The sequence below is a fragment of the Pseudorasbora parva genome, chromosome 5 (genome assembly GCF_024679245.1).
Source record: "Pseudorasbora parva isolate DD20220531a chromosome 5, ASM2467924v1, whole genome shotgun sequence".
Lineage (NCBI taxonomy): Eukaryota > Metazoa > Chordata > Actinopteri > Cypriniformes > Gobionidae > Pseudorasbora > Pseudorasbora parva.
The window spans coordinates 41,893,688-41,918,247 of NC_090176.1; the positions used below are offsets into that span (position 1 = coordinate 41,893,688).

At 37.3% G+C, this 24,560-nt stretch overlaps 1 protein-coding gene across 2 annotated transcripts in view; it reads left to right on the top strand.

The window, feature by feature from the left end:
- ctdsp1 (CTD (carboxy-terminal domain, RNA polymerase II, polypeptide A) small phosphatase 1) overlaps positions 1-24,319 on the top strand; it is a 41,009-nt gene extending 16,690 nt beyond the window's left edge. The window contains exons 2-7 of one of the 2 annotated variants that reach the window (XM_067444365.1): positions 5,586-5,740; positions 11,515-11,616; positions 14,767-14,823; positions 19,783-19,875; positions 22,020-22,205; positions 22,358-24,319. In XM_067444365.1, the coding sequence (XP_067300466.1) occupies positions 5,586-5,740; positions 11,515-11,616; positions 14,767-14,823; positions 19,783-19,875; positions 22,020-22,205; positions 22,358-22,486 (722 nt within the window). In that variant the 3' untranslated portion in view covers positions 22,487-24,319. Of the gene's footprint in view, positions 1-5,585; positions 5,741-6,339; positions 9,577-11,514; positions 11,617-14,766; positions 14,824-19,782; positions 19,876-22,019; positions 22,206-22,357 lie in introns of those variants that run through there. The other variant, XM_067444364.1, reaches the window with a different exon arrangement.
- The last annotated feature ends 241 nt before the right edge of the window (positions 24,320-24,560 follow it).

Consider the following 24,560-nt stretch of genomic DNA (forward strand, 5'->3'; position numbering starts at 1 on the left):
GCGTGAGCTTGTGAAGAAACACAGACTGGCTGTATGACAAGTTAAGATAGGCTGCACCCCCACTTTAGAAAAAATCCTAAGAAATGCATACTCAGACTAAAACAGATACAGTTCATGAATCCTTTTATACTAAAAGCATAAGTATGGTCTCATCTGAAAGCAGACACTTGGCAGTTTCCTGTAAAATCAAAATTATAATCAAAAATAGCTATAATAAGCTTCAAAGTTTTGTAAAGTTATTAAAAATTTATTCGTATTAAATATCTTTATGAAAATAAAATTGAAATTAGCCTTGGAGCAATCTAGAAATGCAATACAGCTAAAGCCACAAGTATTTTAATAAACGTTTTACAAGGTCATGTGATTTTTATTTTCTCTAAAATGTTAACTGATGTTTATTGCCATATCTTTCGAGCTTTCATTGTTTAGAGGTACAAACCGCCCCATGCCCCATTTTTTTTGTCTCCCCAGCACACATTCACACCTCTGCGGACTTGTATGGCTTTAATTATTATTCCTTTGTCTGCATTGTAATTACTAACGACTCTCTTTTCAAACTGTTCTATTCAAACCTCCTTTCTGACTCAAACCTCTCACTTCACCTTCTCTGAGACTATCAAATGCATTTCTTGCAAATAAACATTTCAGTAGTTTAGCATTTCAAACATTTTCGTGAAAATAAAGTATTTGCTTAGTGACAGGTGCATCTTAGGGCAAGCTAGCATTAGCTTAGCACACCAGCAAAACAACAATTAATAATTTATATATAATTTATATCATGTTTTATTCAAAACTTGCTAATCACTTTATACTTCATAAGTGGAGTTTTTTATATAACCATCTGTGATCTCTTTTACACAATGATAAAAGCTATGTCGAATAGCATTGCATTGTAAATATAATCTATAATGAAAACATCCAACATGGCATAAAAAACATATTGATGTTTGACTATATTCTAGACAAGAACCAACCATATATTGTCGCGATTGTGTGTTTATTGTCTTCAAACGTGTCTATCGGCATGTTATAGTGATCTCTGGCAGCTTTATGTCAGATAGTTCCTGGAATGTCACATGGTTTCTGCCATATATGGACTGAATGTTCACAAGTACAGCTTGCCAGCGCCCTCCGGCTGCCAGTATGAACTGAAAACACAGCACATCACAGTCTACTGCGCTCATAATGATACATCCGTGGATTTTGGATAAAGATTGAATAAATAATACTTCTCTGTATAGAAAATTGACTCAAACATATGAGAATCTATCAATATTTCTCCACATCTGCACACATTTGAAGTAAAAGCCCTAAGGGAAGTTGTTTTGTCGAGAGTCTTCATGACGACCATAGAGGATTTTTTTATGAATGGGAGCAAATGACACGCATATTACAATCAAAAGGTACCGAGACAGATTATCATACTCATAATTCCTGGTACATATTAACACATTACGGTCACTATAAGACTTTGAGAATAAAACTTTAGTTTAAAAAAAAAGTTTGTCATGGTAATTACTTATCTGATAGTAATTCAGAGCTAATTTAAGCAAAGAGTGTTTCAGCATGTCCTAGCGAAAGGTAAGAGGTTAATTCGAGCAGAATTCGCATAGCTAAACTCCAATGTAAGTTTGTTGGCGTTATCAGATCATCAGTGCTTTTTTTGCAGCATGTGGACTATATTGCCAGATTGAGAAGATAATTAAAACACTGTGTAGAATATGTATCCTTTTAAGAGCAAAGCCCTTATTTGGGGGATTTATTCTTTTGACATCTTGCAACTCCAAGCAGGAAATATGAGATGGTCCTCACTGCAGAACACAAGATCAGGGGGGCGGGGTTGGATCCAGATCTAGGGGGGTGGAGTTGGGTAGGTTTAGAGTTTGGGGTAGGTGTAGTCTCAGCCTTGGACTGTTGAACTCTTCCCACTTTATATACTTTGCTATATTACTGCAACGATGGAGCCACAAACTTCACATAGCCTACTTTTGAAAAGTCTGACACGGCAGCTTTCTTCTTCCACGAGGGAGTTTATCACCGCTGCATTTGTTTCCAGACGTACCATTAAAGAATGTGACGCACACGTCTTGCAGACATCCTGTAGAATTTACACAGGTGACAACATAAATATTTCCATTTTAAGTGTGCCATATGCATCAGACGTTCAAAAGTCTGAGGCAGAGACTACACCTACACCTACCCCAACCCTAAACCTTCCCAGCTCCACCTCCTGGATCTTGTGTACTGCATTGAGGAGCTACTGGGAAATATAGTGGAGGCTTGTTACCTATGAAAGATAAACAAGCTTCATGATAAATAATCAGTGGGGCAAATATTGAGATGATTTAATTAATCGAGAAAAGCTGAAATTATCATGAATTTGGTGTCACCAATGTCACACTTTTATAATACTAATCATAAACTAGCTCCTCGTAATACTAAAGTTAAAGTATGTGCGATGTCACCCAAATCCACTACACATCCTACACATCCACTGAAGTGTGGTGTGCAACAAGTTGTGAGATTGTAACATGGGATCACATGTCATGGTCGTAAAGTCAGCCGGTGAGTGGCCTCTGTCCGCCGGGATTGGAATAACACGAAGACCCTCTTTAAAAGAGACTTAGATAAGCCACTCTTAAGTATGTGGGTAGAAACTGATCTGGGTGGAGTGAAAAAGCTGCAGCCCTATTATCAGCTCTTGAGATTTGAAATGTATTCAGCCCACTGGCTCATTACAGAATGCCAAGGAGTCGAGTTTTCCTAAGAATTGTCTCCACTAGCTAGTCCGTGTTTGATCTTTTTCTGTTTACAAGTTCAAGTTTGTTGCTCCAAGCTAATAGGTTACAGCTTTTTTGCCTTTCATCATGGTGTTCATCAAGGTATCATATGTATGGCATGAGATAAACATATGGTTGAGCCATTCCCTCCTGTCCCAGCGCAGGGAACACAACAAAGTTTTTTTTTTTTTTTGCGATTCCGTTTATGGCATGGTCTATATTTATGTAGAATGCCATCACTAACCACTGTCAACAGCTGCCCGTGGGTGCTATTTAAAGCCTTCTGATGTATAATATAAGAGGAGTCAACATGAAGAGATGTATGCGGTTTCTTCACAGTTCCCTTCACCTGCCCTTTTCCTCACATTTGTAGACCTGCCACCCTCGTGTCCTGTGCCGGCATGCAGGTGTGCTCACTTAGCGATGTTTCACTATTATGGCCTGTCAGATTCTCCGGATATCTCCAGAGGGTCATATGCACGGTTAGCGTGTGTGCTTCCTTTTGACAAGTCAATGTACATTTTATCTGTGAAGGTCAAGAGACATATGTTATATCCTGATGACTGGTTGGCAGCTCTTGGTATATATTCTTTGGGTTAAGTTTGGTTTTAAGGGCAACTTTTATGTTTAAGGACACGTCAGAATGGACATAAATCGAATAGACTAATCTAAATTTGACACAAAACCTTCAGCATCGGATTATCTTTTACCATTACTCTGAGAATCCTATTGTAACTGAAATGAAAGTACAATATGTTCTTACTAACTTATTTATAACAGCTTTGTTTGATACATGAGCTTTACGTTTTAATTTTGAACGACATGCTTATCCTCCTTGTTGACAGCTGCTTTGGCCATCTTGGCCGCAGCCTAATTTGTCATAGATTTTGTCTCGCAAAGTCCAGCTTTCGTCGCTGTTGTTCGCTCCTGCAAGTTGTTCAGGGATGTGCTGTTTCCCCGAGCCCAACATAGATCCATAATCACGTGGATTCCCTGTAATGTGTCACTATTCACGGATACTATGTCTCTGACTGCTGGATTTGGTGACAAATATCTTGCTTATTAGCAAACAGCCAACAGTAGAAATGGGTATTTAGAATAATTTAGTATTGGAGTACACTTATCAATGAATTTTGTAATTATTTGATGCCAGGGACCCCCAAAAATGATGATCCCCTATTTATCAAATATGTGTCTTTGTTTTGATTATAAATAAATTAATAAATAAATATGGTAGTTTACACACCAAGTAGTTTACAAAGCAAATATAATAAATATATAATATACAAAAAAAAAAAAAAAAAAAAAAAAAAAAAAAAAAAATATATATATATATATATATATATATATATATATATATATATATATATATATATATATATATATATATATATATATATTTGGTGTGTAAACTACCCCCCTCCCCCTTTTTTTTTATAAACTCTAAAAAATATTTCCATTGATCACTTAGAGACCCTGTTGAGACCCTCTGTGGAAAAAATTGGTCTGTTAAACATTTAACCTCTTAACCTGCGGCCTTATTTTTGTAGAATTTTCTGAAAACGACATACCCAAATAAAAAGATCTGCAGCATAAACCCTATGGTCTAAATTCATAAATCTGGACTTATTTTAAACTAGACACATGAAATATTGTTACACAAGAGTCATAATAACTCAAAATAGTATAGGAACAAAGTAAAAACAAGCTGAAATATGCATGAAAGTGAAAAAAAAAAAAGAGATGTTAATATAAATGGCCTGAAAATAACCTAAATATAAAGCTTAATGTCTGATCATACTTTGATTCAAACTTGAGGATGATTCTCTCAAAAGTGTAGCTTCTGTAAGCTTTTATGTAAAAAAAAGAAGCCTAGGCGTCCTTTCAAAAAGGCCATTTATATCAGAATATTTGTAATTGTAAAGACTAGTTTTTTATTCAAATAAATCTGCAATAAGCTGCTAATTATAATTATAATGAGGTGAAATATGAGATAATAGAGTAATTCTATTCTATATATATATATATATATATATATATATATATATATATATATATATATATATATATATATATATATATATATATATATATATATATATATATATATATATATATATATATATATATATATATATATATGAGATGTATAGTAATTCTAAACAAAGATTAAAATGCATTCTTTTTTTTTTTGTGGTGCTGGACAAGTGTGCAAAAAGCAGTTTGACATCCCTTTCCCTCCACTTTTTTTCCTCAAACCATGCCAAACTAAAAAAGAATTGTTGTTGTATGTCGTATGTTGAAGTTTAGAGTATGGAGTAAGTTTTTCAGAACTCATGGGTGTAACATGCATATGTTTCCTATTAATAAAACTTTCACTCCACCCTTTTAGAAATTCATAGACTAGTTCGGGTGAAAGATTTTACTACAGTGAAATATCCTGCTTGCCTTAATATTTCAACATGTGACTTAATTTAGAGGATAGTTTATTTTCTGTCTAATTACTAAGACGCTATCATTGGGAATTTCATTTCAAGGTTGAAAAAGTTTTTGTTAGAAGTTCTCCATTTTTTTTTTAAAATTCTGATTTATTCTATTTTACATCTAAACATCTGGCACTCAGATGTTTAGATGTGTAATTTAAGTCCGGTCATTACCACTTGTTTATTTGTGCATTTGAGTACAGTCATCTTATAACAAGCATAAGCTGTCGGAACTAACCGAGTGTATCGTGTATGCGAAGATATATGATGGTGAACAGCGGGGTAGCTGTTGGAATGATATGATGTGCTTCTCGTTTCCCAGGTACCCCTCAGCATGCTGCGTCCTCAACGAAGAAACCCCGCAGTCGTGGCATTTTCCACAGTCTCTTCTGCTGCCTTTGTCATGACGAGACGGATCACGTGCCCGTCAATAACAACTCTCCGCTGCTGGTGGAAGAGAATGGAACCATCTCAAAAGTAAGAGTTTATTTTAGTTTTGGTAACTTTTTATTTTGACGTCCCGTTGACTCCCTACCCTGTACTCTCTAGCATATTCTGAATACTGGCCAGCTCATGGTTAGCATAGATGGGAGCCACATGATCAGCTGTGATAGTGAGGAAACCAAAACCTCAAGCTAGCTTTTGCGCAATTCTTTTCCTGTTTACGAGCTCTCACAGTTGAATGTACCCTAATAAGTATTAATCTCATTTGCATTTATGTAAAGACCCTAAATTACTCTAAATAAATGCTGTTAACTTATTTAGCAAAAAGAAAAGCTATCTGCCCTCAAAATTCCCAACTAATTGAAAGGTGATATGAAGATATGTCAACTTTTTCCACTCATGATTCCATTAAAAAAATTATTCAAGAAAAAAAAAAACATGGCCGCGAACAACTACGAGCAGATCGGGTGTCAAGACGCTGTAGGTGTCGGGTTCAGATTTATGCCTTACTTCAGCTTTTTATAGTGATTTGATACACCAGGGGATATTTGTCACGTCTCTGAAGCACCAAAATAAATCGGTAGGTGTCCTGAAGGCGGGCTGAGTGCAGGGTTCATTGGAGTCTCAACCCCTTCATGTCAATGTGCACATTACTGCTGGTGTCTCAGGCAGGCTGTGGGCTCAACGAATCCCTTCAGCTTTATGAGCCCCCTCTGCAGATGCAGATCTCTGACAGTTCTTGCAGGCTTTCTGGAGAAGGCAAATCTATGGGAGAATGTCTGGAGTGTTTTCCTTCTTCTGACCTTTGCTAGTGTTTTGGAGAACGGATGCCTTTTGTCGAAAGCAACATTACTAAATACTTGGAATCCTCTTTGTTTTTTAAAAGCGAGCACACAGAAGTAAACATGCCCGCTGAACTGTGCTTTGGCCATTCTGAGGTCTCTGGACAAGGAGATCCAAAAAAGGAAAACCAGTCTTTGGAACGTGCTGCAGAATTGTGCACAGAACCAGAAACATCTTTTGGCCAAAATACCATCGAACTGAGTGAAGCTGATGGACTTTGCATTGAAAATGGTCAAATCAATGGTGAATTTTTAGATCAGTCTGGTTCATCTGGATATAGCTCTTTGTTGGACAGCTGCTCTGAGCACAGTGAGTGTTTTGAAACAAGCAGTTCTTCAGTTGACTTGGTTGAAATATGCCAAAATGATGAACTTTGTATTGCATTTGTGCCAAGTGATCAAAGAGAGATTTCTGATAACGATGCAGAACAGTTAACTTTGTCTGAGTTGAGCCTAGAAGATTGTGAGTCTTTTCAACAAGATGATGCAGAACAGATAATTTTAACTGAGATTAAATTGGATGATTGTGACTCTTTTGAACAGCATAATGCAGAACAATTAAACTCATCTGAGATTAGCCCAGATCTTGGTGAGTATTTTCAACAAGACGTTGCAGAAGAAATCATTTCACCCAAGATGAGCCTAGATGATTGTGAGCAAGATGATGTAGAACAGTTAACTGAGGCAGATCTTTGTGATTCTTTTCCACAAGTTGATGTTGACTCTTCACAATTTGATCTCTTAGATTATGAAATGCTTTCTGAATGTGCCGCAGAATATCGGGAAAAGTACAGCAAGTGTAAAAACAGCAGTTCGGAAGACAACTTATCTGATGAAAACGATGAAGTTGAACTAGATTCTGAAGACTGTGAGACATCCAAACAGTCCGAGCCTAACAATCAAAACAATCTTGATGAATTCCATGCCACACATTTTGAATCCCCTGACCTGTTACAGGACTCTAAAGAAAGTAAGCCATCTGACCACTCTGTGTCCCTTGAGCACACACAGCTTACTGGGCAAATGGACACCTCTGATGACAGAGTTCTGCTAAACAGCCTAGATGATTGCACTTGTATGTCGGAGACTTTTGATTGTAGCCGGACCTTTAACTCCTCGACTGAAGGACATCAAGACTGTAACCAACTCTTTGAGCACAGCGAATCTTCTGTATCTTTTAAGGCTTTAGAACAATGCACAAGCTGTGGAATGTACTTTGAAAAATGTGACGTCCTTGAACAATGCACTCCCTCTGTGCCCACTGACCATTCTGAGGGCCCACATCAAAGCAGACTTGCAGAAAAATGCCCAAAGTTGTCAGGAACACACGAGATTTTCTTTCACAACCCTGAAGTCAAAAACAAGGATAGTTTGCCTAATCATAGCAGCAGAACTAAGGGTAGAAAACCATATGAGTCCGAAGCCATGTTTTCTGGATCAATGGAAACCTTTGAGGCTCGCTGGCTTTCTCAATTTCTTACCGATCTTTTGAGGCATAATAAGGAGACTTCAAGTCTTGCTGCTGAAATAAGTGAGTCAAAAGAAGAGGTAGAAAACCCTAAAGTTGTAGATTCTATACCTGAAGTTCAAGCTTTGGATAACTGTAGGAAGCTCTGTAGAAAGTGTGAAGAGTTAGAAAAAGGAAAATGTTGTAATGATGAAACACTTCAACCTTTTCAACATGGTAATGATGATGAGGAGGCAACTTTTGAACTCCACTCAAATGTGGACATCTCCCTTGATGCAGTATCTACAGGAGCATGTACTTCAGATGAATCAAGTGAGGAGGAGTACAGTGACTGCATGGATGCAAAAAGTCAAAGTAGCTCTGAAACCGATGAATCATTCAAAAGTTTTGTTGATGAGTCTGAATCATTTGAAATGTTCTCAGATCAACCATGTGATAAGGAAAACCTTCTTGCAGAGGATACTGAGTCCTCTATTCATATATTACAGCCAGATGAGTGCCACGAAGAAGGTTATAAGAATTTTGACATGTATACGCAGGAAAATTTAGACGCTTGTGAAGAAGCATGTGAGATTGATTCTGAGCAACAAGTGACAGGAAAGGAAAGCAGTAAAACGTATGCTGAAGCTGTAGCTGTTGGACTTCCTATTGAACCAGTTCAAATCCATGAATGTGCCAATTCAGCCAAGGTCTGTGAAATTGAAGCTTATGTGCCTGATTTTATTGATGAGAGTCTCACATTTTATTCTGAGGGCAATGATCTTTGCGTCATAAATGAAGAGGACGTTGATATGCATGTGCAAGTGTCACATGCCTGTGTTGCAGCCATTGAAGGTTCTGGATTGAAAGAAGTGGTTGAAAATGCTTTCAACAATATATCTGGAGATTCCACAGGGTCCTGTGCTGTAAAGAACACATTTCAAGAAGTTGATTCATTGGAATCACCTGAAGAAGAATTGGTGGAAAATGAGGTCAGTCAGAATTTAACAGAATTGTACAGGTCTGAGAACAAGGAAATCATACAAGATCTCAGTTCTGTTGTTGAAAGTGATGAAAATGAGGAGACACACCCTGCCTTTGAAAATGAGGGGGCTCATAGACCTTGTTGTGGAGAGATTGAAACTACTGAAGATGAAGAAACAACCCAGTTTGATTTTGAGGATCTTGTGAGATGTTCTGAGGAAAGTGACAAATGTAAAGAGACGCCAACTGCCGCTCAACTGCTCCCTTGTGCCTTTGAGGAACAGTCAAACTCAGTGACTGGCTCCCTTTGTGTATCAGATGGTCAGCAAGAGGCCCATACCGAGCCAAACGACACCTCTGGGCTCCTTCTTCCTCCTGAAACAGATAGTCTGCCTGAGGAGAATAAGCAAAATAAAAAATTTGAGGAACTTATACATCAAGTTGCTAGAAGTGAGGCATCTGAACAGGATGCATTTAGGTCTGACCAAAAAAAGACAAGTGAACAGAATGATTCTTATGAGGACAGTGATATATCTGAAGATGAAGAGTACCCAGAGGACTGCGATTGTGAAATCTGTGTTCCTCCCACAGATCAGGTACCTTTTTCTTAGGAGAGGTGCTTGTTGATTGATTTTTAGGAGTTGAAGGCACGTTTTAAAAATCACACCTTGAATGCACGAATTTGACAGTACAATGTCAAAAGAGTTTGCTTGTAAAGGAATGTGTTTGAATTTTAATTAGTATGAAGTCAGTGGCAACAGAACTAAAATAAGACCGCATGCTGGGTTCTTATTCCATGTCATATGTTATGTTATTTAAATCAGAGTCATCTGTACACTCTCCCACTTGTAACGAATCCTGAAGGCTGTGTAGGTCTTGAGATATTCATTCTGTAAGCATGGGACAGAGACGGTTTCAGACTGTCTGTGCACTGTGAGCAGCTTTGCAATTCCACCCCAGCTGCAGTCAGTCACTTGATCTTCCTCTGCTTATGGCATGCTCGTGCTTAAAGAGCTACCTTATGCCCCCTTATGGATAGTCATGTCTATAACTAATACACCCAGTTTGGGATGGGCTGTAGGACCAAAATCTTATCATGGTGTATTTGCATTTTGTTAATTGTACTCTACCATTCAGATCTTTTGGGGTCAGTAGGAATTAGATTTCAGCAAGGACACATTAAACTGATTAAAAATGACAGTTAAGACTTAAGAAACTTCTGTTCATCAAAGATTCAGGTTTTCCACAAATATCAAAGGTACAGTTCAACCAAAAATGAAAATTAGCCCATGATTTACTCACCCTCAAAGGCCTTTATTAACCCCTGGAGCCGTGTGGGAGTATGCTTATTATGGATGGATGCACTTTTCTGGGCTTCACATTTTAGGCTACCATTATAATGCTTGGATTAGCCAGGACATTTTTTTTATATAACTCTGATTGTATTTGTCTGAAATGAAGAATGTCATAAACACCAAGGATGGCTTGAGGCTGAGTAAATCATGTGATAATTTACATTTTTGGATGAGCTATCCCTTTAAGCAGCACAACTGTTTTCAACATAATGATAATAAATAAGAAATGTTTCTCGGGCTCCAAATAAATAAACAGTAGAATATTTTCTGATGTGTCATGTGACCGTGAACACTGGATTAAACACAGGAAAAAAAACATGCTTCCAAAAATATAGGAATAAATTACATTTCAAAATATATTTTAGTAGGAATATTTTTTCAAAAAGCACAAGACTTTGGTGAGCATAAGACTTAAAAAATAGAAATCCCGTCCACCCGCCCCCCACCCCCCAATACACACACACAACCCCCTTAAATGTAATGGGGAACATTTCTTTAAATATATTAAATAATGGCTTTTTTATATAATACAATATTTTACTAATTATTATTTATTTTTTAACAACAAATTAAAGATAAGTTTGACAGTCTAAAACTTGGGTTTAAACGAAAGATTCTAATTGTTAAAACAGATAATTCATGTTTAAATTCTGAACACACGAACATACATTCTGAATATACATGTCTTACATATTTTCCATGTGACTATCCGCCAATAGCTTTCCTCATACACCAATGAATTTGAACTAAAATCTTTACCAGTTGACACACTTAACAGTTCAACATACAGTACATACCATCATACCGGCCAGTCCTATATATATTTCTCAGAAAACTAGAGTGTTTACTAACAGAGTAGAGAAGACTTAAAATGAATCATAATGTTAATGTAAAGCTGATATGTAATCTTGTGTCTTTATTTTTTTAAAATATAATTTTTAGTTTTCCTGTGATCATTAAGCCATGACCCAGTATAACATGAGCTCAATATAATGTCTGATTGGACAGTATAGTTTGTTTTTCTGAGGTGAGAAACTTTTCATTTACACACACTTTTGAGTTTCGACCCAACAGTTGAGAAACATATGACCTATGCTGGATTTTACTGTAAAATAGTTTCTTGTTGTAAATACCAACTTAGCTACTTATTTACCAGTGTCCTTGAAATGTGAATTACAGGTCCCAGCCAAGCCACTTCTTCCGCAGATAAAGTCTAAAGATGTAGGGAAGATCTGTGTAGTAATTGATCTGGATGAAACACTAGTCCACAGTTCATTCAAGGTAAGCCTATTTGTTGAGTCCTCTTTTTCCATCAGTTTATAGCTGACAGCGGGTGTGAAGAAACTATATGTCACATGTGCTGTTGGCAGTTCAACTAATCATATCATGGCTATGAGATATACTTGACTAAATGTTATAGATAGACATTTAACACCATTGCGTGTATTCACATCATCGCAGACCATAAAGCTGAAGTGTTAAAATGTTTTCTCCTGTCTGAGCTTTAAGTTCACCCAAAAAAGAAAATACTGTCATCATTTACTCACCCTCATGTCATTCAAAATGGTATGACTTATTTATTTAGTTTTGAAATGTTTCAGTGTTTTTGTGTGTTTGTCTATACAATGATAGTCATATTTTTATGTCGGGACTGATGGGAGGATAAACCTGTTTGTAGTTTATGTAGTGCATATTACTTTTGAAATACCAATTGTTGATAGTAGTGGTACAGAATGTTTTAATGCATTTTTTTGCATGTTGCTTTACATTCCTATTTTAAAGTGACCAATATCTGTCTCTACTGTAAACTGACAGTTGCCTCGTATGGAAGCAGGGTAAAAACTCCTCCAGTATTAGTTCAATCTGTTCTTGCATGTTAATGTAGACAAGTGTTTTGCAGGTCTAATGCAACGTAATGAAAATAATTTTTGTATTTGTGATTGTGATTGTATTTGTAAAATGTGATTGACAACTGAGAACACAACAGAAATTGCCTACTTTCTTTCTAGATACCAGTCACAAGTTATTTTCCAACCTTCAGAGTTAGTAGGAAGTGTACCAGTGTAAATACACATAAGATAATTTGAGCTGATGGAAAGCGAAGAATTTTCTTGAGAAAGTGCAGTTTTGCTTCATTTGGTTAAATGATTCTGTTGTACTGCATTTAGTGTTTGTTTTTACACGCATACATGCACTTGGAGAATTGGGGCCTCCCCTGATTTGACTCTTTATGGAAGTTTTTTTCTTGCTGGCTGCATGACATCATAGAGATGCTATGTGCACAATTTGGGGAAGCCAGGAGGAAAAGGAATGTTTTCCTCACAGGAGTCTCAGCTTTGACTGTTTTAACGACTGTATCTACTCATTGTACTCAGTGAACTTGTCTAAGGCCCTGTTTACACCTGGTATTAAGATGCGTTTTGTTCGATCGGATCACAAGTAGACAAGGAGGGAGATACATTCTTGTTTAAACCGGTGTTTTAATCTGTCTCTTTTGTTCACTTTTAACCGTTTCTGAATTGATCGAGGGAAGGGTCTATGGGCAGGTAAATGCATGGGCTTTTTTTCAGATCTAATGGGCAAAATTAGCTTGCACAATTTACAAATGAACGTGAAAGGATACGATAGAAAACATGGAGAGCAGCAGCTTTCGTTTCTGCTCTGACAGTCGCAAGACGATTCCGAATGTGGCGAGTGTGTGTTAGAAATCAGGAATGGTGAGAGGACATTTTGCCTGGTATGTTTTTCGTCTTCAAACCAAACTTGGGCTTTCAGTCAAAAATGTTTAAAACCCGTCTGGGTAGCGTGCTTCCCATAATGTTTACGCATTAAGCCAGTAGGTGGAGGAAGGGGCGTAGTTATGGGGTGGCCATGGGTTGCCAGTGCCACCCCTCAAACTTGGCCACCCCTGTTGCGCAAGGTTTTTTATGGCTTTAACAGCTGATTTTTCTCAGTTAAAAAGAATTGAAACTAAGGCCTTGTACACACTTCAGTTAAACTAAGTCACTTTACCTATTAGTTTGGGAAAAATAACAAGCCCAAAGATGCCTATAATAAGTGGACATGGGAACGCTGCAAATGCACGCTTGGTGAAGCAACTTTACAAGCATAAACAAAAACACAGAAGAGGGACGGTCTAAAATGTTCTTCAAATGCATGTTTACATAGAAAAATAATGAGAAAATAGCACAGTGGAATGTAAAAAAAATCCTTAAAGTTTAGCCTACAAAATTAACAAATATTATGCACGCTCACGCATTAGGTAATCACATATCCTGTGATAGCACAAAGAAGGCACATCCATTTGCATTGCAATTTGCAACACAACAAAAATATAAATGAACACGCCTTTTGCATTTTTAATTTAAAAAAATTGCGATAACAACTTTAAGCCATTTTATTGGTTCTAGGCTACTCAAAGAGCCCTACTGGTTACAGTATACAGAGACTCATATTAAAGAACTAATGCCAGGCAAAAATGCAATCATAGGAATGGTTATACAGTTTAACCAGTTTGTTGAAAATGTTTTAAGGTATTAGATGCAGGATATACAGTAATCTTCTCTAGATTTGAAGTGTTTTTTTGTTTTTTTGCCCGCCCCAATAAAATAACTGGGTCTTACCTGGCTACCCCTGAAAATAAGTTTTAGCTTAGTTTCAGGTCAGGCTTCTACGTAGGTGAATGCATTCGACCACATGTGCGTTTGCTCTATCCAGCTGAATGCGTTTTCGACTACATCTGGAAGTTGTCCAAAGTGGACAAGTTTAAAACTTTTTAGACACCATTCACATCTGTATTTAGTATCGTTCATTTGTTATCCGATTGATGACAACGCTTCTTAATACCAGGTAATTAATAAACAGGGACTAAGTGTATTGAGTGTATTCAATTTAAGCTGTTTGTTTAATTGCAAATGCAGTTTAAAAAAGCTCACTGTTAAGTAAGTAGGTCATTAAAAAGTAAAAGTCATACTGCAGGTTTTTTTTAGTTTTTTTTAACAGCAAAGAGTTGTGTTCCAATGAAAATGAACGGCATACTGGTTTGAAATGACCCGAGAGTCAATAATGACAATTTTTATGTTTGGAGTTAACTATTACTTTAAAGTCAGTCAGAAGTAAAATAAGTGTGATCTTCTAGCACAAGACATCACTAGTAATGTTACTTCATGCCACATCTGTGAATGTAGGTCACACTGTCCTGACATCTCTATAACACATAAACGAGATTATCTCAACATTTGAGATTGAGTTTCTAGACCTATCTAAAGACCACTCTCAGGGGCTGTGGCAATATTCTGAAAATGACTGGAGCCTGATGGGTGTTTACACATCCTGTCAGTCATTGACTCAGTCAACTGCAAATGTAATATAGGTTTATCTTATTTTTCTGCCGGCAACAATTATATCAATTTTAATGTGTTTTCTTCCCAGCCGGTAAACAACGCTGACTTCATCATTCCAGTGGAAATTGATGGGACAGTACATCAGGTGAGCATAACCTGTTCTCATGCAATGTTGTCCATGGATAACTGACGATTAGAAGGATATGCTATGACATTAGCTGTAGGGCAATCAATCAGAAAAAAGAGAAAAGATTATGAGTTATTTTTATTCAATCATGAAATGTGTTGATTACCATAATCCCAAGATCCTCAAAATACGATGATCCCCTTGTGAAGAATCTGCTTCCTAAAATATAAATATATGATATTGATATATATATATATATATATATATATATATATATATATATATATATATATATATATATATATATATATATATATATGTATGTGTGTGTATAAATAATGATGATGATAAAATCAATATAATTAAATAATCACTTTTTCTTATGCACTGAAGCCAAAGTAAATTATTATAGTATTATCTGGAAAATATTGAGTTGTATATCAAGTGTATCTTTTTTTCCCCTATCTAAACACTTATTATTAGATGTATAGAATTTTTTTTTTTTTTTTTTTTTACATCAGATTTATTTGTACAGTGCTTTTCATGATAAACATTGTTCAAGATTGAGAACAGCGTTTATAGTTATCTTTCAAATCGATACAGTTTAGATAAATACGTATGTTATAGATATATAGGGCCAGATTTACTATAAAGGACAAATTAGAGACAAATTAGAGCACAATTCCATAAAGTGCTAATGGGAGTGTAAAGTTCTGTGCGTGATATACTGATGCAAATTAAAGGGGGGATGAGTTCAGAAATCAACTTTCCCTTGAGCTTTTGATATACAAGGTCATTGTAATATAAGAATAGCCGTTCGGATCGCGCTAGCCAGCAGCAATAATCATGCCGAAGAAGATAGCAAGATATTGTGAGAAGAACACAGTCGCTGCATAAGCTTCCTTCTGATCCTTATATTAGGAATGTGTGATTGCACATGTCTTCCCATGTGGGCTGGAACTTCATTTAAAATAAATGAAGTTCCAGCTCACATGGGAAGACATGTATGCGTGTTCGCTTTATTTCACTGCGGAATCTTTTTTAAACAAGTCTCAGATTTGCAGACAATGCTATGTGCTTTCTATATTAGATCTGATAGGAATGGTGCAACACACTTAGAATTAGTGTTGGGTAAGTTACTCTAAAAAAGTAATTAATTACTAGTTACTAATTACATCTTCAGTAGTGTAATTAGATCACTGTACAAATTACTCTCTCCAAAAAGTATTTAATTACTTATTACTAATTACTTTCTAAATCTTATATCAACCTCAACTAGTTAAGTGATTCAAGGATATACATGAAACAGCTCTTTTAATTAATTAAAATAAATATAAAACTGCATAAATTATTCTTATTAACTAACCAAAGTATTACAAATGCTACAGTATGCAAATGATGAAAAAAACATGCATTTTACAGTTAGACATTAAAATCTGATGTTAATTCCATTATTGTATTAGATGTAATAGTTCTACAATCTAAACACAGTATTTAGTTAAATTACATCAGAAGTAACTGTAAATTACAGAAAAAAATAAGAGTAATCCCTTACTTTACTTTTTCAAGGGAAAAGTAATTAAATTACAGTAACTAATTACTTAGTAACTAGTTACACCCAACACTGCTTAGAATAAAGTAAAACACTTAGTAAAACATCTTTTTTTATATGTAATGGTAGTCCCGGGGCTAGGGCTGGGTATTGTTCAAAATCTTTTAATCTGGTGCCAATTACGATAATTAGTTCCGATACTGGTTCCTAACGATACTTTTTACGATACCATATGCAACCGACTAGCAGCACTAGCTACCATACATAAAGTGGTAGTCAACATTATGCATTCGGTTTAAGTAGAGAAATTACACTTATCTGTATTTCCCCAAGCACGGTTGTCCCCCCACCCTTCTCCCTCGCTGGCCTGCACTCACACTTGACGTACTGGGCCGCACACTTGCGTCATTCATGATGCAAATTTTTGTTTTGAAGAAGTACAGAAGAAAAGCACTTTCACTAATAGACTGCCTAATAGATTTATCATTGATGCTGCGCAGCGATTTTTACTTGACTGCACTGCACGTATCAGAAGATTACTACGGAGGCAGCTGACTTGATGGAGGAATATACCGCTTTACTCGCAAACTTCAATTCATGTTAATCAATAAGGTGATAACCAGGACTGTTATAAACCTAAATACTTGATTTAATCGAAAAGTGTATCCAAGTAGAAATAATTCGGTGTTTGCTATCGTAATGATGACAGTAGTGCACAGCTGTTTCCGTGCTCTGGCGCAGTTAATAATCACTACATGCGAACCGCGCTCTGGCTCACCTCTTCCAAGCGGGCCAAACAAACCGCGGCAGGGCACGGAACGGAGCGCTCACACTTGTCAAATGAACTGGGCTTTGGGGCTCAAACGCGCTCGAGCACAGTACAGATCGTCCAGTGTGAATACACCACCGCCATTGGTCACCTCTTATTGCATATGTTGCACTTTGCTGATTGATTTGGCATCCACTTTTTATAAAATGTAGACACACTTTAGACCTCTTTGGTATTGTAAAATGACGCGGTAGAACGCATGAGAAAAAACAACTACACTTGTGCTGTGTCTAGTGTGACTGCGAGTATCTTCAGAAATCCTCCTTGTCATGTGGTGGTGGACAGCCAATCTCCGGTGCTATAGGTCCTTACATGCAAGTATGCTGCAGGCTCGAACAGACAGCCGCTTGGCTTTTGGAACCGAAATTTGGCACCGAAAGATAAATAACTTTTCGATAATAATTTAGATACATCGTTTATCCTTTGATACCATAAAAGTATCGCCGTTCGGTGCCCAGTCCTACTCGGGGCTTTGTGTTTACCAAAATGGAAGCCTGTCGGCAGGCAGTGAATCTCAAATAGTGAAATAATATTCCTTTCTTGATCTGTGTGTGTGTGCACGGTTCACGCTTATATCCACCGATCGTGCTGGCCAAGTATTACAGAAATAATATTCCAATCAATTGCGGGTGGATGAGAAATAAATGATTGTGTTTGTTTGATAAAGACGTTTACGAGCCCTGTGATCGAGAGAATCATTACTGTTGCCGCTTTCAAAACAATCCCTCTCTCATGTGAACTGAAGTTTAAAAAGTGAAATCATAATCAACCACCCCTTTAAAGAACACAGATGCAGCCGGATCATTTCCAGAATGAGCAATCAACCTGTTAGCGTCTAGTTTAAGACATGCTTTTTTTGGGTGGTAAATAATGGCACAAACACCAGTACATTTGCTAGCACAACCCTTAATAAATCACCTTGCGTGATTCAATTAAATACTCTCCCCCAATAAATTTTGCGTCTGAAAGGGAAACTCCTGCAAATGCATATGCAATAATGTCAGCTCCAATAATAACCCTGTCCATGCCTTTTCAGTGCTAATTAATCACTGCATGTCTTTAGTAAATCTTGACAGTATTTTTTAATGCCAAAAGAGGGTTTGCATTGGCGCAAGCTGTTAGTAAATCTGACCCATAATAATTTCCCATTGACCCCCTAGAATCCTTTTGCTGCCCCTGGCGTTCCATGGATTACGGTGTTGTTGTATTTACATTTTTAATCTGGTTGAGAATTGTAGCCAGTCAGAGCCCATTATTCGCATGAATGCAGTGGTGAATCAAGGGTGTGTAAATAGCTCTAAAGGGCTGTCAGCATCAGTCCTAATTGGACGAATGTGTAATGTTTCACTTCTGTTCTCAAACAATGTGTGAAACTGTGAAAATATGCAGTGACATATGCAGCTTTGTTAATTTATATTGTGAGCATTGTCTTGTTTTTCTGTTGTTTGCTCCGTGCATACAAACATAAAGAATACTGCTGTTTCCCCACACAGAATTTATTTTAATGTATTAATTAAAATGAACAATTGTCTTTACAATATCAAGACAAATAATCATCAGTTATGCTTTTGTCATAATCATGCCTGTGACCACTATTTGTCTGTCTGCTGTCACACAGTGTTGAACAATGCACGCATTTTCTCCTCTGTTTACCTATTGCCGCTTAACACGGGTGTGCAACCTGACAGTTTCGTTGCCATCTCGGCTGATGGGTCAGAGCAGCAGGTGGCTATTTCTGTGTCCTGACGAAATGGAGAAACCCTGACTGGCTTCTGAGAAGTCATTGGCCATCAATCTCTCTTCAGAGCGATTCTCCTGCTCTCTCTCTCGCTCTCTCTCTCTCTCTCTCTCTCTCTCTCTCTCTCTCTCTCTCTCTCTCTCTCTCTCTCTCTCTCTCTCTCTCTCTCTCTCTCTCTCTCTCTCTCTCTCTCTCTCTCTCTCTCTCTCTCTCTCTCTCTCTCTCTCTCTCTCTCTCTCTCTCTCTCTCTCTCTCTCTCTCTCTCTCTCTCTCTCTCTCTCTCTCTCTCTCTCTCTCTCTCTCTCTCTCTCTCTCTCTCTCTCTCTCTCTCTCTCTCTCTCTCTCTCTCTCTCTCTCTCTCTCTCTCTCTATGACAGTATGATGCCTTGTTCCTTTAAAGGCCAACGGCCCCAGTTACACCAGGAGACCGAAGACGGCAGACATGACAGACATGGCTTAGGCCTGTTTCAAGTAATCCAGGATAGGCTTGTGATGTCAGGAAAGCCTATTCGGGATGACTTGGTTCAGGAGTGAGACCACCAGCTTCATAAACAAGCTTGGCTGACCTAGTTGTTAGAGTAAAACAGCCCGTTTTATTGCTTCTCTTAAAACGGGGTTTATCGTTCTACGGTCACATAAAGCTCATCGTTATATGGAGCTTCATATCAAGATGCAGGCTAATATAAATCTTATTTATTTAGTAATAAATCCTAGCTGTAACATTGCAAAGCACTTTATGAATGTGACCTGCTTTAGTTTAGTCTTCCTCGTATGCAGTTTTTTTTTCTAGCTGTGAGTTTGATACTTTGAAGTATTGACACATTTGAACTGTTTTTTCCTCTGTCCTTCTGAATGTAGGTGTATGTGTTGAAGAGACCTCATGTTGACGAGTTCCTTAAACGGATGGGGGAACTGTTTGAGTGTGTGTTATTCACTGCAAGCTTAGCCAAGGTAAGAAATGCAAAAGGAGTTTTACACTATGCAGTGTTCAGCATTAAATTGATTAAGAAATAGGATTTAACATCACCTACAGTCAGTTTTATAGATTAGATGGGTTTATAGATTCATGAATTTTCAAACTTGTAAAAAAAAATTATTTGGTGTGCTGACTTTGTTAGTCATGCCACTGCGCATATATATATATATATATATTACATGTATACATACATACATACTGTTGAGCCAAAACATTGACCAATCACAGGTGAAGTTGCTCATCTTCTAACAAGGCCACATATTAAAGGTTTAGTTCACCAAAAATGAAATTTCTTTCATTAATGACTTCTTTATTTCTTTACCCTAATGTCGTTCCACACCCGTAAGACCTCCGTTCATCCTCGGAACACAGTTTAATATATTTTAGATTTAGTCCGAGGCCTTTCTGTCCTTTGAATGTAAGTGTATGCCCACTTGCAGTAGTCCATATGTGACATCAGTTGGTTAGTTTTGAAGCGTTGACAATACATTTTGGTCCAAAAATAAAACAAAAAAAACCTGACTTTATTCAGCATTGTCTTCTCTCCCGTGTTCCTCAAATAAAGAATCAAGCGGTCATGATTCAAGATTCAGATCGCCTGTCGAATGGGCACACTGCTGAAATCTCATGACATTGGCGATATGAATCACGAATCAATCTGCTGATTCGCGGCCGTTTGAGTCTTAATTTGAGGTTTGAAAACAAATGCGGAAGAGAAAACAATGAACAGAGGTCTTACGGGTGAGGAACGACATTAGGGTGAGTCATTAATGAAAGAAATTTCATTTTTGGGTGAACTAACCCTTTAAGGTCTGGTTAGATTAGGTGGTAAGCAAACAAACAGTTCTCATAATCAACTTGTTGGATGCAAAAGAAATGGGTAGGTTTGAATGAATGGCTTAATTCTTATGACATGGTGACTTGGTCAGAGTGGTCAGATCTCTGAAACGGGAAGGCTTGTGGATTGTTCCTGGTCAGCAGTGGTGAGAATTTACCAACAGAGGTCCGGGAAAGGACAAATCACCTACCGGGTATTGCCTGAGGCTCATCAATGCACGAGGACGATGAAGGTCAACAATGGCACAAGTCACACAAAATTTTAATGATGTTGGGAGGAATGTGTCAAAACACATCTGCTGCATATGGGGCTGAGTAGCCTATGATGACCCCTGTCCTCCGTGAAAAGCACATACAATGGGCACGCGAGCGTCGTGAACTGGACCTTGAAGGTCCTCTGGTCTGATGAGTCCTGTTTACTTTTACATCGCTTGGACATCCGCGTACATGTGCAATGTTTACCCGGAGAAGTGATGAAGCGTGATGCTCTGGCTGGCTGGATGCTCTGGGTGTGGCCATTCATGTGAAGTTAAATTTGACACTTGCCACCCACCTAAACATTGTTGCAGATGAGGTACACTCCTTTATGACAATGGTGTTCACTGATGGAAGTGGCCTCTTTCAGCAGGATAATCCACACTGCAGTGCACACATTGTTCAGGAATGTGTTGTGGAACATGATGAAGTTCAAGATGTTGCCCTCAATCCAATTGAGCATCTGCGGCTCCACCTCGCAACCTATAGGACTTGCTAACGTCTTGGTGCCAAATACCACAGGACACCTTCAGGGGTCTTGTAGAGTGCCCGCCTATAAATCACAAAGACTCACACATACATGCATACAGCAGATACACATACACCATACACAAACACACATTACACATTTCAGTTGTAATTTGAAACTTTTGGATTACTTTTGACTTTTAGTCTTAAATAGTTCATCACATCGATTTATATTGGATTATCGTGTACTATAGTGATATAAAAAGAAAAATAAAGTGCTGTAAATGACATCAACAAAATAAAGAACATCAAACATTACATTATGTCAGGGTTTTCCAAACTGGGGTTTGTAAAGGAACTGCTGGGGTTTTGTAAATTGATGAAAAGGTAATAATTAACCCTTAAAATGTAGAATTTTCAAACAATCCAAGTAAAACAAACTAAAAAGATGAAATATTTTACTTGTTTTATGCTGTGTGAACTCTGACTTGTGCATTTCCACTGGGGAAAAATTGGAAGACTTTCTGAACATAAAATTCTGTGTTTTTTTTCTTTCTAGTATGCTGATCCCGTCTCGGATCTGCTGGACAAGTGGGGAGCTTTCCGAAGCCGTCTTTTCCGGGAATCTTGTGTGTTTCACCGTGGAAATTATGTCAAGGACCTAAGCCGTCTAGGCAGGGATCTCGACAAAGTAATCATTGTGGACAACTCGCCAGCCTCCTACATCTTCCACCCAGACAATGCTGTAAGTTACTGCCTTTCTTTGTTATTTTGTGCATATAACTGCTTTGGGTCTGATGATATAGTCAGTGCTTAGCCTGCTAAAGTAAAGTTTGTCAATGGTTTGTCCCAGCATTCATATTATTTTTAACAAACTCTCTTCTCTGTCATGTTTAGGTACCTGTAGCCTCCTGGTTTGATGACATGTCTGACACAGAGCTGCTGGATCTCATCCCTTTCTTCGAGAGACTGAGTAAAGTGGATAATGTCTACACTGTGCTCAAGCAGCAGAGGACTACTAGCTAGCTAGCACTAAGGCAGCTGTCACTATGGGGCCAGGGAGGCTGCTGGGCTCGGAGCACCACACTGCTTCCCCCTAACAGGACCAGCCACTAGCTCAGTCCTCGTCACCTACCCAGAATTCCATTCACATGATGTTTGATAGAGAAAAGAAGGCGAATGACAGAACTGTGAAGGACTGCTTTATCCATTACAAGCATAAAATAACAAGCTGATTGTTTTAACACACGAACGGGTGAATCTCAGGAAAGCGGACAACACCATATTTCACCCTGAAGTCAAATAATAGAAATAAGAAATGATATTTTGCTTAAAATAAAATTATTATAATTTATTATAATTTTTTTTGCATTTGTGACAATATTTTGACCCCCCCCCCCACCTGTTTCCATGCAAAAAATGCAAACTTATATTTACTGTAATGTGTAAAGAAATATGATAATATATTTACATTATATATATGTATTTATACATTATGGTTGTATTTTTTGTATTGCCTTTATGCTTAGTTTATGCTTAAAGTACTATATTACAGTTATGAAAATCACTATTGTGAATAATAATGGAAATCTCACACACACACACAAAAAAAAATATTAAAAAGTAAAATGTCCAGATTTAGAATGGTAATAATAAACTTGAATTATCATTAAAAATATTTCACAGTGCAAAGAAACTAAAATGTAATTGTCATAAAATATGCTCTTTATGCAAATATTATTTTGTATTTATTTTTCACTTGATTTCAGGGGTAAATGTGGCCTAGGCTTGTTTTCGGTGAGATTCACCAAAAGACATGCGTTTCCTTCTTTGCAACTCTTTCTTTTTCGTGGTTGAGGGAAGCCCTGTTAAAATGAAACCAGTTGATTGTCCTCTTCGGTGGGTGGAAAGATTTGTGTTTTAAGAAAATAACTTCCTCTTCTTGGGTTTATATCTTGAGTTAAGCTTCCCTCATTCCCTGTGTTAAATGAGTTTACCTCAAGATCTCAAGTGAGGACAAAACCATAAATGGCAATCACATGGAATATGCTGTCTTTTTTATCTAGACAAGTTTATTGGACTCCGAAACGAGCATCCCTTTTATTTTTCAAAAATCATGTTTTTTTTATTTCCATTTTAATTTCTAAATCAAACATGAAAAAGGAGTCATGATACAATCAGCAACACTTGAAATTCAAGTTTCACAAAGCAACAGTTGTAAGAAAGGGAAATCGGCCTAACACCTATTGTGTCACACGGCCCGTTTTCACTCCGAAGGTTAAGCTAATGCACCTTTTGAATTGTATACAGTATGCTTTATTGTGTCTAATGTGAGGTCCTTCAATGTGGCCTTAAAATTACTGTAGCAAATTTTTGTCAGACAATATCAAAGTGGTCTTATTTACAAAATCAGTTTGTCTGATACTGTATAGTTCTAAATTCATAACAGTATGCCATTTTGTGTGTTTGTATTAATCAAAACAAGTAAAGAATACTGGAATCAAACCTTTGATTTGTCAGTGGAAACAGATGTTCGACTTGTAATGCCTTAACACTCCATTAGATCACTAAAGCTGTTATGTGGTTTATTGAGAAAGTGATTCGGCCATTGGCGTAAGCATGCTGTAACGTGGCCTGGAGAGCCCCTGTTAACGTGCAGTTGACGTGCCTTGTTAGTTGTGCCATTTAATATGGATGGTTTTCCTCATGGGATCGTATACTTGCTCAGCACTATCTGAGTTGATTGTTCTGCAAGTGCCAATGTTGATGTTTCGACACATAATGGTGATGATGATGTTCATGTGTACGCGAGAGAGCGGAAAGATGATGTTATGGTTTTTAATACTGGTGTTTTGTCAATTTTTTCAGTGTTTGACTTTTTAAATAGATTTGGGGATGGCGAAACATGTGCCATCTTTCTATATTTGTGATATTAATGAAAATAGAGCTGTGCCATGATGAAAAAAAAAAAGATTTTGTTATTCATAAAAGCTTAGAGCCACTTGAGTGTTGAATATTTAATTCTTAAAAAGCACAATTTATCTCCCCTACCTTTTCTATGAATATAATTATACATAAAAAGCCATTAAAAGGTATTTTT